The sequence below is a fragment of the Amaranthus tricolor genome, chromosome 1 (assembly GCF_026212465.1).
Source record: "Amaranthus tricolor cultivar Red isolate AtriRed21 chromosome 1, ASM2621246v1, whole genome shotgun sequence".
Taxonomy (NCBI): domain Eukaryota; kingdom Viridiplantae; phylum Streptophyta; class Magnoliopsida; order Caryophyllales; family Amaranthaceae; genus Amaranthus; species Amaranthus tricolor.
In genome coordinates this window covers 13,014,520-13,029,233 of record NC_080047.1, presented here as the reverse complement: position 1 = coordinate 13,029,233, position 14,714 = coordinate 13,014,520, and the positions used below count along the sequence as shown (strand labels likewise).

The following is a 14,714-nucleotide window of genomic DNA, read 5'->3' as shown; positions in this document are numbered from 1 at the left end:
AAATTTAGGAAGAATTTTGATGATATGATGTGAAACATACGCAATGAATGAGAAGCGTTATATATATATATATATATATATATATATATATATATATATATATATATATATATATATATATATATATATATATATATATATATATATATATATATATATATATATATATATATATATATATATATATATATGGGTATCTCGTAGTGGCTACGAAAGCGTCTATGGAGGCTTTGGCTATGGGGAATGAATACAAAAAGGAGAGTTCATTTTGGAATTCGCACTCTCATACAAGTTGTTGGTTACTAACACATGGTTTAAAAAAGATAGATAGCCACATTGTGACTTTTAGAATTAGAGTAAATGCAACCTAAATTGACTAATTTTTTACCAGGATGGTTGGAAGAGTAGTTGCCTTAAGTAAGGTTATCCCTTGAGAGTATGTAGCCACCCAACACAAACTTTTAAAGAAAAAAAAAATAAATAAAGCCAAAGAAAAACGTAGGATTAAATAGATTAGATCTAAAGAGGATAATGATAAATTTACACCCATAAAGTTGTCAAAGAAGCTAATTATGAGATGACTTCGAATGCGGAAGATACATGGACAAAGATGAATACTTGCATCACTCGAATAGCCAGGAAGATTTTAGGAGAACCATGGAGATACTATTATGGTAAAGAAAGATACAAAGTGGTGGAATGAGGAGGTTAAGACAATTACCAAGAAAAAGAAAATTTGTTATCTTGCATTGGCAAAATGCAAGAATCAGGAATATATAACCCAATATAAGGAAATTAAAACCAAGATAAAAGCAGCTGTTCACGAGGCAAAATTAAAGACTTTTAAAAAAGAGTTAGAAAAGATATCTATAAGATGGCAAAGAGGAGACAAGAAAATACTAATGACATAGGTGTAGTAAAGTGTATTAAGAATAAGGATAAGAATATTTTAGATCAAGATGAGAACATTAGGGATCGATTTTGGGAGTATTTTGATGATTTATTTAATGGAGAATAAGAAAATGTTTTAGAAGACACAACAAGCACTACCTTTGATGAATAAAGAAAATTTATGCAAAGAACATAAACATCAAAGGTGGAGGAGGTTTTGAAGAACATGAAGCTAAATAAAGCAATTTTGGTCAGATGATATACCTATTGAGGTATAGAGATGCCTAGGAACGATTAGAGTAACGTGGCTAGCAAATCTTTACAACAAGAATTTTGAGGACAAATAAGATGCTTGATAGCTAGAGTAGAAATAATCTAATGCCCGTGTACAATAATAAAGGAGATATCTAAGATTGCTCTAATTATCGAGAAATAAAACTCATGAGCCATACTATGAAGTTAAGTGAAATAGTCATAGTTGGAAAGATATAAGCATATCATATAGCCAATTTATATTTATGATGAGGTGATTTATGATGGAAGCAATTCATTTTATAAGCTCGATGATAGACTACTATAGGGCTAGAAAAAGATACTTGCATATGGTTTTTATTAATTTGAAATAAAAAACATAAGATAAGATACTAAGAGAAGTGCTTTAGTGGGCAAAAAAGAAGCGTATTCCAAAGAAATATATAGACAAAGATATGTATCGAGAAGTAAAGACGAATATTATGGCATATAGATGGTAAATTGGGGATTTTTCCATCATAATTGATCTTCATCAAGGCTCAACCATAAGCTTCTTTTTTTTTTTGTAGGAGTCCTAGATGAGATAACTCAATCAATACAAGAAGTGAAACAGTCGTATTGTTAGAAGATTTCATTAGTCGTTTTTAGCGCCTAATTTTTTTTTCTTATATATTTGTTCGTTACTAATTATAATTTAATTAGTGATGGTAGTAATTTGAAAAATTTCTACGATGATAAGAAACTTGTTAATTCGTAACATGATTATGAATCGTAACAAGTAACGTAAACTTTGGAGGTAAAACTTAAAGTTGAGCAACTACCCATAACAGTTCAAAAAAAATTTAATTATTACCCAAGCATATTATATAACCATGATGGGAGTAAATTAAATATTTCTCACATATACAAGTGATTTTTAAACATGAAGTACAAGTTACATAACTTGTTACATGTACAACAATTTTTACCCAAACTTTAAACTATCTTAGATAAACCTTTCTTATACCATAATAGACCAAATTGAGGACAAAAAACACTCCAAATCAGCCCCAAACAGCAGCTAATATAGCTGTCCCAAATCCCCTTAGTAGCTCCTTGTTCACTTACACACTCAAGCCAATCACACTACCCAAAACCTCTTTTGTTCTACCCAAAGCTTGTGCATCATTACAAGCATGCAAGAGGCAAATATTTGAAGCAAAAGCACTCAATTTTTTGAATTATTATTCAGCCATAAATCCCAACACATTGCTCCCAAGTTCATCCATGAACAAACACTAGAATCCTCTAAACTTTCAATAACTAAAACACCTTCTTTTCTCATCAAATCTTCTTCAAAAACCCATCTAAAACTTCTGAAAATTTATGTTTATAAACTCAAATCTCCCATAAAAATAATCTTCATCTTAAGAGCTTTCCATAGACACCAAACTTGAAGAAATCCACCAAGTATAGAGTAAGTTATGTTCATTTCTTTATTCCACTAGTTTTGTTAAAACTTGTTCATGTAAAACATTTTTTTCATTTTTTTTTTACATGAATCTTTCTATAAACTAAAATCATTATAAAATGAGTATTTTATCTCTAAACAAAGAAAATCATCACTTATAAATCTATAAAAATCGGCCACAATAGAAAGTAAGAAGATGTTTTTCCACAAACATATAAATTTTGTTACTTAAAGGATTCAAGTAAATTATGGGACTTAACTAAGTATGTTGCTCAACATAATAAGTATACTCCAAATATGTTAAAATCATCACAAGTATTAGTTTGACAACTCTAACTAGGAAAAGTTAAGTGCATGTTAGAAATCCAAAATTATTATTGATTTTTTTTGGATGAATGCAATATGTTTAGTTGAAGAGTTGGAGTTGAGACTTGAAGGGCAAGGACCCGAAGTTAGAACCACATCTAAGAACGCGTAGGAGCTTACGTGGGAGCTTACGGAATAATTATATAGGCTTGGAGTCGAGGTATGTCACATGGGGTGATTTTTAAAGGATTTAAGAACAAGTTGGGAAAGTTTGTGTATAAACTTGTTTTTTTAAAAAAAAAATAAAAAATAAAATTCCCAAAGTGAAGTTCTTAAATCTTGAAAAATGATGTGAAAATGATAAATTTGAGTATGGAATTATTTATTACATGTATTATTATTGTGGGCATCATACATGTTGATTTTATAAATTATTGTATGTTTAAAGGCATGTTTAACACTACTTTGTGAAAGTTATTGTGATGGAAATGATTATATGAATTTGAAAATATTTGAAATTCATTTTAAAAGAAATTTTCAGTAGCTATATATTAAAAAAATTTCTTGGATACTTTTTTTGTTGAGATTATTCGTTAAATTGATATTTTAATGGATTTTAAGGTGTTAAATACTCTTATTATAAAACATGGTATTAGATGAACTCTTAATCATCAAAAATAATTTATAAAAACATATTATAATGTCTCCAACAAGATTTGGCCAGAATATATTTAGTTTTGAATTTTATTATGATTTTTGAATAATTGTTAAATTGTTTAACGGTAAATTGTAAAATGGTAAAATATAAAATAATTACCAAACAATGACATATGGACTTGAAATTTTTATCACATACTTATATGGACAGTAGATAAAATTGGTAAAATTTTGGGAAGGTTTCGTTGACATTTAAGGACCTTAATAGTTTTTACTCGGTTATTAATAATCGGTAAGTTTGAAAACGGTAAAATATAAAATAAATACTAAATGACGTCTTTTGGACATAAAAATTTTATGAGACACTTATATAAACAGTAGATACATGTTCAAAAATTTATATGGATTTTCGTGACCATATATGGACTTAAATAAATTTTATTCGGTTTATCGGTAAAATAACGATATTAATTATTAAAAATATGCCACATGATTTTTAATGGTAATTTAAAATTTTATACTCCTTACAATAGCTTCTGGAGTATCATATAATTTTTTTACAATATTTTATTCGGACTCAAATAATTTTAAACCTATTTTATTCTATTTATCGATAAAATGTCTATACAAAATAATAAAACATCATACATGAGTTTTATAAGTTCAAATGGCCTAATAAACATATTATATGACTTCTGGAACTTTGGTATAATTTTATAAAATAAATTATTAATTATTTACTAATTTATCAAAATAATAGAAAATGTTTATTTATTAGAAAGTGTAATATTGTTAATTAAATTTGGGTAAAAATAAACCTATATAAAAAAGTTATAATTATATTAATAACCTACTGCCTCATAGTATAAATTAATTTTAAATGAGATGGTTTATAAATTTTACGGATTTAAGACACCATTTAAATAACAGTAAATACCCAAATTGTCGAAAATAATTGTAAGATCGTTATAAATTCGCATAACCCATTATAATTTGATGGGACAAACTTAAATTCATTTAAAATAAGGTATTATAATGACTTGATTAATTTGGGCCTTGTTGGAGAATTAATATGTACTTTGTAAATCAATTATCGATTTTATTACCGGCAAAACTATCTCGTATTTAAGAAAATAGTGTTTTATGAAATCTTCTGTATTAATGATTTTATAGACTTATGAATCATATTCTAGTTGTTTTGAATGAATTTCAAAACCCTTTTAAGTTATATTTACTTTAAGAAGGATTGGAACAAAACATTTTAGTGGTTTCCTTAAAAAAAAAATCGTATTGATCACTTTTTGTTACTATGAATTTCCATACATGCTAGTGATGCCCCAATATAATACAAAGGTTATGTTTAATGATATGATTATGCTAAGCATGTTTTACCCATGTGGGAAATATTATGATTTGATTTTGCTAAGTTGCAAATAAAGTATGTTTTGCTATGTGCAAATAAAAGATGTTTATCATATGGAGAAAGTTAATATTTTTGACTTTCAAATGCTATTAAAATTACAAGATATATATTATGTACAAAAAAATGTTTTAGCCTAAATGGCGGGTACATATGCCACAGCAAATGTTGTGTGCATGATTAAACGGCTCACCAATGCTGAGCGCGTATTGTTCACAATACCATTGTGTTACACTTGCCGGACATGTCGCGGACGGTAGACCGACTACCATACGAGTCACAGGATGACTCACAGAGTACCCATGTAAACTTATGATATGAGTTTGAAATTGATTTGGATCTATTGAGATCTTATGATTTATAATGAAAAATGAGAATTTTAAATTACTATAGAGCCATTGAACTTCATTTGAATCATAATATGATTTATCAAATGAAAAAGCATATTTCAAAATGAATTTACTCAAATAAAAAAAAAAGAAAGATTTTAATAACTTGTTTGACGGACACCAGTGTGTTTATACTCAGCCTTTTTGCTGATACTATGCTTTGTATGTTTTTCCAATGGTTTTGTTTTTAGAGTAAACCCCTATGGCACCTCGACGGAGAATGGATATGCGAGCGGAAGTTGAACCCGAGTTGGAGTATGACTCCCCTTTTGTTTAGATCTCTTTATTTTATTTGAGAGATTATTAGTTTAGATTTAGACTATTTTAAGGATGTAATTTGAATTTTGGACTTATTTCGATTTGGTTGTAATTTTCCTATATTTTGGACAGTTAAAACTTCCGTTATATTGCTTTGGTTTGGTTCAAAAATTATACTTGAATATTAGTTTAACCTTTAAGTAACCCCTTAATTGTGTTGGCAAAAGTAAGCTTCCGCTTGATTAATACTAAATTCCAATTAGTGTTTGCCTTCATAATTCGAGGCGGTTACAAGAAGACGTGCCATGGCACATATTTTTTGTTGATGATATTATTTTTGTTGATGAGACTAGGAAGGGATATATACTAAGTTAGAATAATTGAGACATGATTAGGAGTCAAGAAAGTTAAAATTAGGTTGGAGTAAGACAAAGCACATGAAGTGTACCTTAAGCACTAATGAGATAATGAGACGTATTATGAAACTAAAAGAGAAAGAAATCACCCCAAGTAGATGCTTCAAATACCTTGGGTTTATATTTCGGAGTAATGAAGACATGAAGTAAGATGTGACACATAACAAGATGTTCTCATCATTGAGATAAAATAAGGAAATGATTAGTGGTAATTAGAGTTTGAAAGGGGATGTGATAATCAAAATGGAGGGGGTAAATGAGAACGGGTGGGTGGGCAGGGTTAGATAAAGTGAAGGAAATGATTAGTGGTAATTAGGGTTTAGGGTTGTTTATGGATTTCGGTTATGTTATTAACATAGGATATTTTAGTAACTATTCAGGGTTTCGTGAGGACAATATGGTAAAAAACCTATAAATTAAAATGAAAAAGGGACAATAAAGGTAAACTGACCAAATAAGAAAAATAGATAATTATACTGAATTGGAGGGAGTATTATTTATTGGGTAATGATATATACAACCCTTAAGGTTGTGTATATAAGAGGGTATCTCAATGAATCTCTAGTAGAATTAATATTAAATACTTATGGAAACATTCATCAGTATTATGTTTTTCTTCTTTTAGGCTTTTAATTGTTTTGGGAACTTGCAACTGTTATTTATCCCTTTAATTTTCAATCTTTTGTGTGACTTTTGATCTTTCTTCTTTTTTATCTACTACAAGACAACTAGATCACTGGCACCACGTAGGGGTCTTTAAAGATGTGCGAGCTAATCGACCGCATATGACCCCCTCTTTCTCCTGTATATGAAAAAGTTAATAAAAAAAAGAAATATGTTAACTATAAATAGAACGCAAAATAAAAATTTTGCATAGGACTATAAATTTTTCAAGAAGACTCTGCCACCACATATACCAGATGGTAGATTACCACCAACAATATAACCTTTTAGCTGCCTCTACGGCATCACCGTCAAAATTTTTACAGCACCATGCCATCACCAACAATATAAGAGTTTTAACTAGTATTAATCCAGCTTAAATTTCCAAAACATATAGTACATTATTTAATTATGTCTATTTAGAACTCACTATGTTGTTTTGGGTTCAGAATGTTCTATTGTTTGATTAATCTCCATCTTAAGTTTTAGACTAAGAAATGCACTAATTCCTTTCTGGCCACCATTCCATAATCCATGATAACATTTCAAGGAAACTCCATATTCCTATTAGTATTTTATAATAATCATTTTAGTATTTAAATTTGGTTCAACACTTATTGCCCTAAATTGTCTATGTTTTTCCACATGTTTCATTTTATAATTCATTCATGCATTCATCATGCATTAAACTCATTCAAATTTGTTATAAAGAGAGTTACAATTTTTTAATGTTCAACCATTATGTGCGTTAAATCTACATCGGGCTATATATTGTATCTTTGATTTAGTGTTGTGCAACATGAATGGATTAATATGAATCGCTGCTCTAATTAGCGACTTTGTTATTTGATATAAGTTTTATTATTCTTGATTTCAATTACTTAAATATTTTTAATTCAATTTAATTACTTTTTAATTTGGACATCTTTTGTTTTGATTTTCTTATTACTTTGTAAAATTTTTTTTTTTTTTTTTGTATTCAACCAAGATTTTTGTTAATTAGTTCCTTTGATGTTAAATTTTTTAACAATATTATAGATGAAATTTTAAATGAGTATTTTCCTTTTTAATTATAGCAATGCTTTATCTAATTATTTTCATGACAAAAAAAAGAAAAAGTAAAAAAATCAAATAAAATATCAAAGATAAGTGTTGACAAAAAAACTCAAACTTTAAATTTTACTAGCTATCACCAATATTGGGATTTTATTTAAATTTTAAAAAAAAATTGTAAAAAAATCAAACCACCTAATAATGTTGATTGTTACAACTTGCAAGTTACAATAATATCCCATTTGACTATTATCCAATATAAATAGCATATTGCATTCAACAGATCCAAAAGGTACCTATAAATACGAATTTTCTATTTATCCTTTCCCTTTCCTCATCAACAAGATAAACATTCTCCTAATTTTCAAGTACAAGACAGAAACCCCAAACCTTAGATTTTTCCTTTAATGACTCCATTGACAATGCTTTTTTTGTGAAGATCTTCGCCGCTATGCTCTTATTTCTTTCTCATCCTTTCAGATCGATCTTGGTGAGGTTTGTTCTCTTATTTTCCCCCTTTTTTTCAATTAAATTGGGGTTTTTTTTGGTGATGCTATATCTAATTTATGCGAAAGATTTTGGTTATGAAAATTGAATCACTGATTCTTGATACGCTTGATTGCTGAACTTATCTGTTTTTGATTATGTTAGTAGGTTTTTGTTTTTTGTTTTTTGTGTGTGTTGTTATGATGTTAAAATCTTATTGATGATTGCTTCGATTTATCAACGGAAGAGCTTGTTTTCTTTCAGTTTATTTTTAACAAGCTATATAGTTATTTATAGCTAAAATAGGCCATTCAATTCCAGATATATTACCTGAAGTTTGTGGATGTGATGGACTAGCATTGTTTTTGGATAGCATATTTGATGAATTTAAGTTATTGATAATTCTCTGTTTGTATTTGTTCAACTGAAGAAAAACATAATGATTTTTCCCTGGATTGGATCGTTGTAACACTTATTTACTTGTGATTTTAAAGTAGTTATTGTTGGCTCATTTATATCTATGTCGTTTGGTTTCATGTACCTTCCCTTATATCTAATTTGTGGTTGATACTCGATTGTGTGGGTATTTTTTTTTGAGGGTATTGGGAGGTTGTTTGGTTATGTCTACACATTTGGATTCTCTTTGAGTTCTAATTCATGTGGTAGTATTTGATTAGTGGTTGCAATTTGGAGTTTTGATTCATCTTCAAACTTTAAGAGCAAAGTTCATTTAGTGTTCCTAAAAAAAAATCAGATTCTGTCCTCACTATGGCTTATTTAGAGCCTCTTCTAGTCATTTTTGGGTTCTGTTTTCTGCATATGATTTGTAGAGCTCCGAGTCGCGGTCGCGTGGGCACTTGAATCGCCCCAAAATGAGTTCGTATGAGAGAGTTATGCCCGAAATACTAACAGGGTGTCCTGAAAATCCGAAAATAGCATTTTGGATTTGCTTCTTCATAATTAAAGTTGGGGTTCAAATTGAGTACTCCAAGTGTTTAGGGTTATTATTTATTATTCAATTGAGTTTTATTGATTGATATTGTTGAGTTATGGGCTCTTATTTGATTAGTATGGATAATTGGTTCTAGTATCAAATTTGGGAACATAAGTATCGATTGGGTATTTGATTAGTTGATATTATGTGGGTATGATATAAGTTGGGTATTTGGAATTTAAAATTGGTTAAACTCCATTGATAGTAAATCAAGTTTTTACATGTTGATGGTTGATGATGAATTGATTGGTATTGTAATTATCGATTGTTATTCATGGCAAGAAAGGCAACCTACAAGCAAACTACTATGTTTTAAATTTAATTCAAGTGTTTCAAAGTTTAAGTTATGGTTTATAAGGTGTGGTATTACTGATATTGATATTTGAGCAAAATCGAATAATTTTTGGTGTTCGAAACTTTGGATTTTAACTTTGTTTTGACCTTGCTTCTAGTTCTTGGTCAAAATTATGTTTTGTATGTTCACAAATTTATAAATATGAGCTTTTCAATATTGTACTTGGAAAATGAGTTATGATTATTTATTTTAAAGAAATCAAGAGACTTATTGATTCGTTTTATATTAAAATGTTCGACATTGAAAAATGTCCGTTCTTGGGAATTGGCAACGGATATTTATATCCGGATTATTGTGAAATCCTTTAGCTTGATAATAGGTAATGGTTATTCGGATCGGTCTCGAGCCCCAGATCCCGTTTCGTTCTTGCAAGAACCGTATTTTCGGTGATGACGATCACCCGTGTTCTCAGGATTTAGATCAAGCCTACTTTCTGACGGTCCATATATTCCCACGTTTTAAAGTGCTGTTAAATTATTGATTTAATATGAGTTTTGAATAAATACATTTGGTACATAAAGATTTTTTGTTTCGCAAATGATATCATATTTTTCATTTGCCGTATTGTTTCGCTATTGATTTGTAAAGTAATAGCCGCATTTTGATTTTCGCAATTAACTTGTAAAGTTATAGCCGTGTTTTAATTCACTATGAACCAAAGGTTCTTAGTCGTATTTATGTCGATACCAGAGGGTCTTTTAAAAGAGTTTAGGTTCTTATAAATTAATGTTTCATATGGAGATACCAAATGAGCAAGAGTCGGAGATGTTTTGTTAAGGACTTGAATATGAATGTAATAGTTGGTTGGATTACTGAACAAATCAATTGTAGACAGTCTTTGATGGGGCCTATTCCTTACGGGGGATAGATCCATTTTTAGGTTAGCTCTGCAGTGGAGACGATGCATACTTGTATTACGTGTTACGTGCGAGGCGAGGACTTCTTTTTGAAATTCATAATGTAAATTAGATATTTGTAAATTAAATTGTAATAATTTTATAATGTTTTGTAAATAGTTTTCACTTAATTATGTAAAAAGTTTTTAAATACTCTGATATTGGTTTGTTGTGGCTATTAGCCACAAGTCAGATTCAGCCGAGACTTCTATAAGTCTTCCGCTGTGCCTTGTAGACAGTATTATTATACTGTTTACGCTGGTTTAGACTGTTTCAGTATCAATATCTGGTTCTGTGCAAACATAAATTAAATTACCTGTTACCATTTACCAAGAGTTCATTTCATTGGTATTCCTCATGTTGTCTAGTTGATTAGAGAATGATTCTGCATGCTCTTTCCTTTATTTATTTGGTTGGAAATCTGTTTTTTGTCTAGTTATTTGTTGACAAATATGCAAACTATCCTGAGAAAAATAAATAATATGACAATCGACATTAGGTATGTTATAAGTTACTTAAAATGTTCAATTAACCTAGCTTTTCTTCTCTTGAGCCTCATGACTCAATGAATAACAGTCAATTAGTTATTTTATGAATTTATTTGGTGAAGCACTTGTCTTATGTTTGGTCTGTGCTGGCATCTAGTTGTCTTGGTCTTCCTCCGGCTCCCATGAGTTTTTTAATTTGCAAAATAAAAGGGATGCAGCAGAGGCTCTAGCTTCAAGCCTTGAATCTGTTGCAGGTTTTGATTGCTTCATCTGCATCCATATTTCTCTTTAACCTAGGTTGTATTACTGTTTTGAATGGTGTATTAGGATGTTATTTGTGCTATGTTTGTTTGATTTTAGCATTTAACTGCTCAGTGCATTTTAGGATAGTTGTTGATGGAGTCACACATCGCTTTAATTGGTTGTGCATTTGTGTTTTTAAGCTTGTGGATTATATTTACCATCCTCTTAATAAAGGCCATAAATAAGTTGAAGCTATAATTGATCTAAAGTACCTTAGCTAAGCAAATCTTAGGACTTATCAATTATTAATTTTGCTTAACCAATGATGTTAAAAGTAAATCGCTTGTTTTTGGATGCCTTTCTACCTGATGCATATAAATATTATTAACCTTTTGATGATGATTCAATCTCTAGATAATTGCTGAGGTCTACTTACTTGCATGTTTTGGGACAATTCCCACTGTTGATTATTCTTTTTCTCCCTATTCTCTTTGTGACCTGAAATTTGTTGGTTGTACTTTAAATTTTTGATATTTTCTAACTTGAAAATCTTATGCATTCTTATTCTTATTGGCAGATTGTGATAAAATTAACTATTCAATACCTCAAGCTCAAGGAATATGCTACCTTTGGAGAGAATATAAGCTGTTGAGTAACTTGTCTATCTCGAGTGAGAAATTGACACTTTATTTCTAATAACAAGGATCTTGAACAGACACTAGTTCTGTTGCATTCGGGGTTTACTTTTCCCGAGGGGGGGTCGAAGAGCATCGGAACACAATGCGTTCGGTGCCCACTATATTTCCTATTGTCCCTTCCATTCTGTTGGCTACTTTTTTGCATAGTTTTTTATGTTCCCATCGTTTGAAACATCTTGAAAAAAGTGATCGGCGTGGTAATCTTAGTTAACATTAGGCTTGTTTTGTGATTCACTATTTTGTCCACTTTTGTCTTCCTTTCCTTGTGTTTTTGGTTTCCCCCTGTTTCTTGCTGAAATCTTGGAGATAAATCGGGATTATTCACTGGGAGGTGTTTGATCTGCATTTTCATCGTTGCAATAGTCTTAGAAGATTTTTTCTACTTCTATTTTAGGGCAATTCTGTGTTTTCTTTGCTATACGAACTTTGTGTTTTCAGTTCCCTGGCTCTTATTCCGATGGACATTGTTCATGTTGACGGTAGTGCTACAGATGAACAGTCTTTTACCGTGAAGAAGCAGCATGCTTGCCTTGTTACTGGAATTGAAACTATAGAGGAACTTCAAAATGCACTTCATGATACTGTAGTAGTGAATAATCATGAGAACCTGGAAAGCAGCAGCAAGCTACCTTCAGATTATGGCAGTAGCAGTCTGGAGGATGAAAGCACAGGATCAGGTGACAGTAACCTAGATCAAGAAGGCTCTAATGCAACATCTTGTAAGTGCTTACACAAGAGCGCTACTTTCCCTATTGCGGTTAAAGAGGAAAATGCACCTGAATCTCAGCCAGAAAATAAGTCTTGTACGCGTTCTCAGTCTCTTCTGACTGCAAACAAGCTCATCTCTGCTATGAAAGGTGGCCGAGAAAAGGAATATGCTCCTCCTAGGAAGCTGAGTGTATCTTGGGCACCTGATGTGTATGATCCAGTACCAACTTCCTTATCTCACTATCCAAAGAAAAAGTCTCGGCTTCAGTTAAAGAGCAATAAGAAACATGGAAAGAGCAAGCAGAAGAGTAAGAATGCACGTGGGGGAGCAAGTGCATCGAAAGATAAGAAACAGCGCCGCAACATGGGCGGAAAGTCTGATAAGTGTTTGGACTCCTTTTCGGATGCCGATAGGGTACCACCATCAAACAAGTTTGCTGCTTTCACGCTGCTGGATTTTGATGATGGTATTGAAATCGATAGCCCTGATTCCAGCTGCGCGAACAACTTTCTGGAACAATCCAGTGGTACCATGCATTGTGTTTGCTGAGCTGATGCTATGTAAACCAGTTAAGTGGTTTTATCAGGATTTTGCTACCGAGTTTGGCATCTTATACTGCTGTAAATAAATAAGAAGTTGAGACATTTTCTGAGGCTTTTCTATGGTATTTGTTTAGCTACTAAGCTGTTTTGCTCTCTTTAAAAGACACTTCTTGATTGAAGTAGTGAACTGTGTGCGTTGGTTGACAATTAAAAATGGGGTAGTTAATATTATCCAGGTTAAGCTATATCAATATAATGTGTGATGTGTTATGTGTTGTGTTAGTACATGCAAAAACAAATATCATGTATTGTTTTAGATTTCTGCAGATGTCTTATACTTAACATATGGAGACTGGTGGAGAAGCTTTGCTATCTTACTCTGTTTTTATGGTCTTTGTATGATGGCCTCTTGTCTTAGGAGCTGCATGTTGAAAATATACTGACGAATAATCTTTTATGAAAAATGTTTTATAAATGTACTGCACACCACTAACATTTGTTACTAACTGACTATCAAGGTTAGAATCGGGATCTACCTTGGATCGATGAGGGGCAGGACCAAAATTGATAGAATTAGATCGTAAGATGTTGCGATAGTGTTTTGATATGTTATAAAGTATAAACTAAAATAATACAAGTCATAGTTGTTGATTTTATTTTATCCTTAAAGGGTTGAACTGTAAATAAAGATTAATTTGATTTTATTTTTAAATAATAAATTAGAGTACTTTTAAGTTTTTCTTTGGAAGATAAATACTTTACACTAATTCTTTGTTGACAGACGACCTTATTTAGGTCAGCTTAAATATGGGTCAACAAGTCTTGTATGATACTATTTTACCGCAAAACGAGCCTAAACAAGCTGTCCATTAGAACAAAAACAAAGAAATAATATAGTTGTATAAACTAAAGATAAATAAATAAATTTGAGTACTTAGTAAAGACAATGTTTAATTACATGATTAAATTAGACACTCTCCCCTTCAATTACTAAAAAAAAAAACCCGACTTTTGTTGAGAAAATGGAGCATTTGATAACAGAGGAGCAAGTAGCCAAGTACCACCTCCTTCCATCCTCATTCGATTTTAACTTCCTCCCATGTGATAAAAAAAACCACTGTACATCCTTAGACTGGATAAAGTAAACTGAAACTCATCCCAATTCGAGAAATTGAACAGAACCTTTTGGGAAATCCCCACTCAAAACAGAAAGGTCTGTTTTCACACTTGTTTTTTAGTTGAATATTTGTTGTTTACAAGTTTTTTTTGTTTGATTTGAATTCATGCTCTTGTGAATGTATTTAAGTTTCAGTTTCAATTCTTATTTTGTTGCATTCTTATCTTTTTGGTTTTGGGTTTGGAGAAACCATGAATTGGAACTAGAATAATTGATGAAAATTGTGGGTAAAAAGTAGAACCTTACATTGACATTCATAAGTATGCCATTATTGATGGACATTGTTGTGCCTCTCCTTTATTTTCAGTCACAAATTCCATTACCTAATACCGTTTACACTTTGTTTGGATGAGAATTTTGGAATTTAGGAG

General features: G+C 30.8%; 1 protein-coding gene across 2 annotated transcripts; it reads left to right on the top strand.

Moving 5' to 3' along the window:
• Window positions 1–8,047: 8,047 nt before the first annotated feature.
• On the top strand, window positions 8,048–13,561 carry LOC130811721 (uncharacterized). Of its 2 annotated transcripts, none has more exons than XM_057678531.1 (2): window positions 8,048–8,245; window positions 11,795–13,561. In XM_057678531.1, exon 2 carries the CDS (start codon window positions 12,373–12,375, stop codon window positions 13,171–13,173), a length of 801 nt encoding a protein of 266 aa, XP_057534514.1. In that variant the 5' UTR covers window positions 8,048–8,245; window positions 11,795–12,372; the 3' UTR covers window positions 13,174–13,561. The 2 variants fall into 2 exon arrangements, with proteins under 2 accessions (XP_057534514.1, XP_057533947.1); XM_057677964.1 differs by having other exon boundaries at window positions 8,048–8,250.
• The last annotated feature ends 1,153 nt before the right edge of the window (window positions 13,562–14,714 follow it).

Excerpts from the sequence above, each read along its gene's own strand:
- LOC130811721 (XM_057678531.1), top strand. The coding sequence starts at position 12,373 with ATGGACATTGTTCATGTTGACGGTAGTGCTACAGATGAACAGTCTTTT.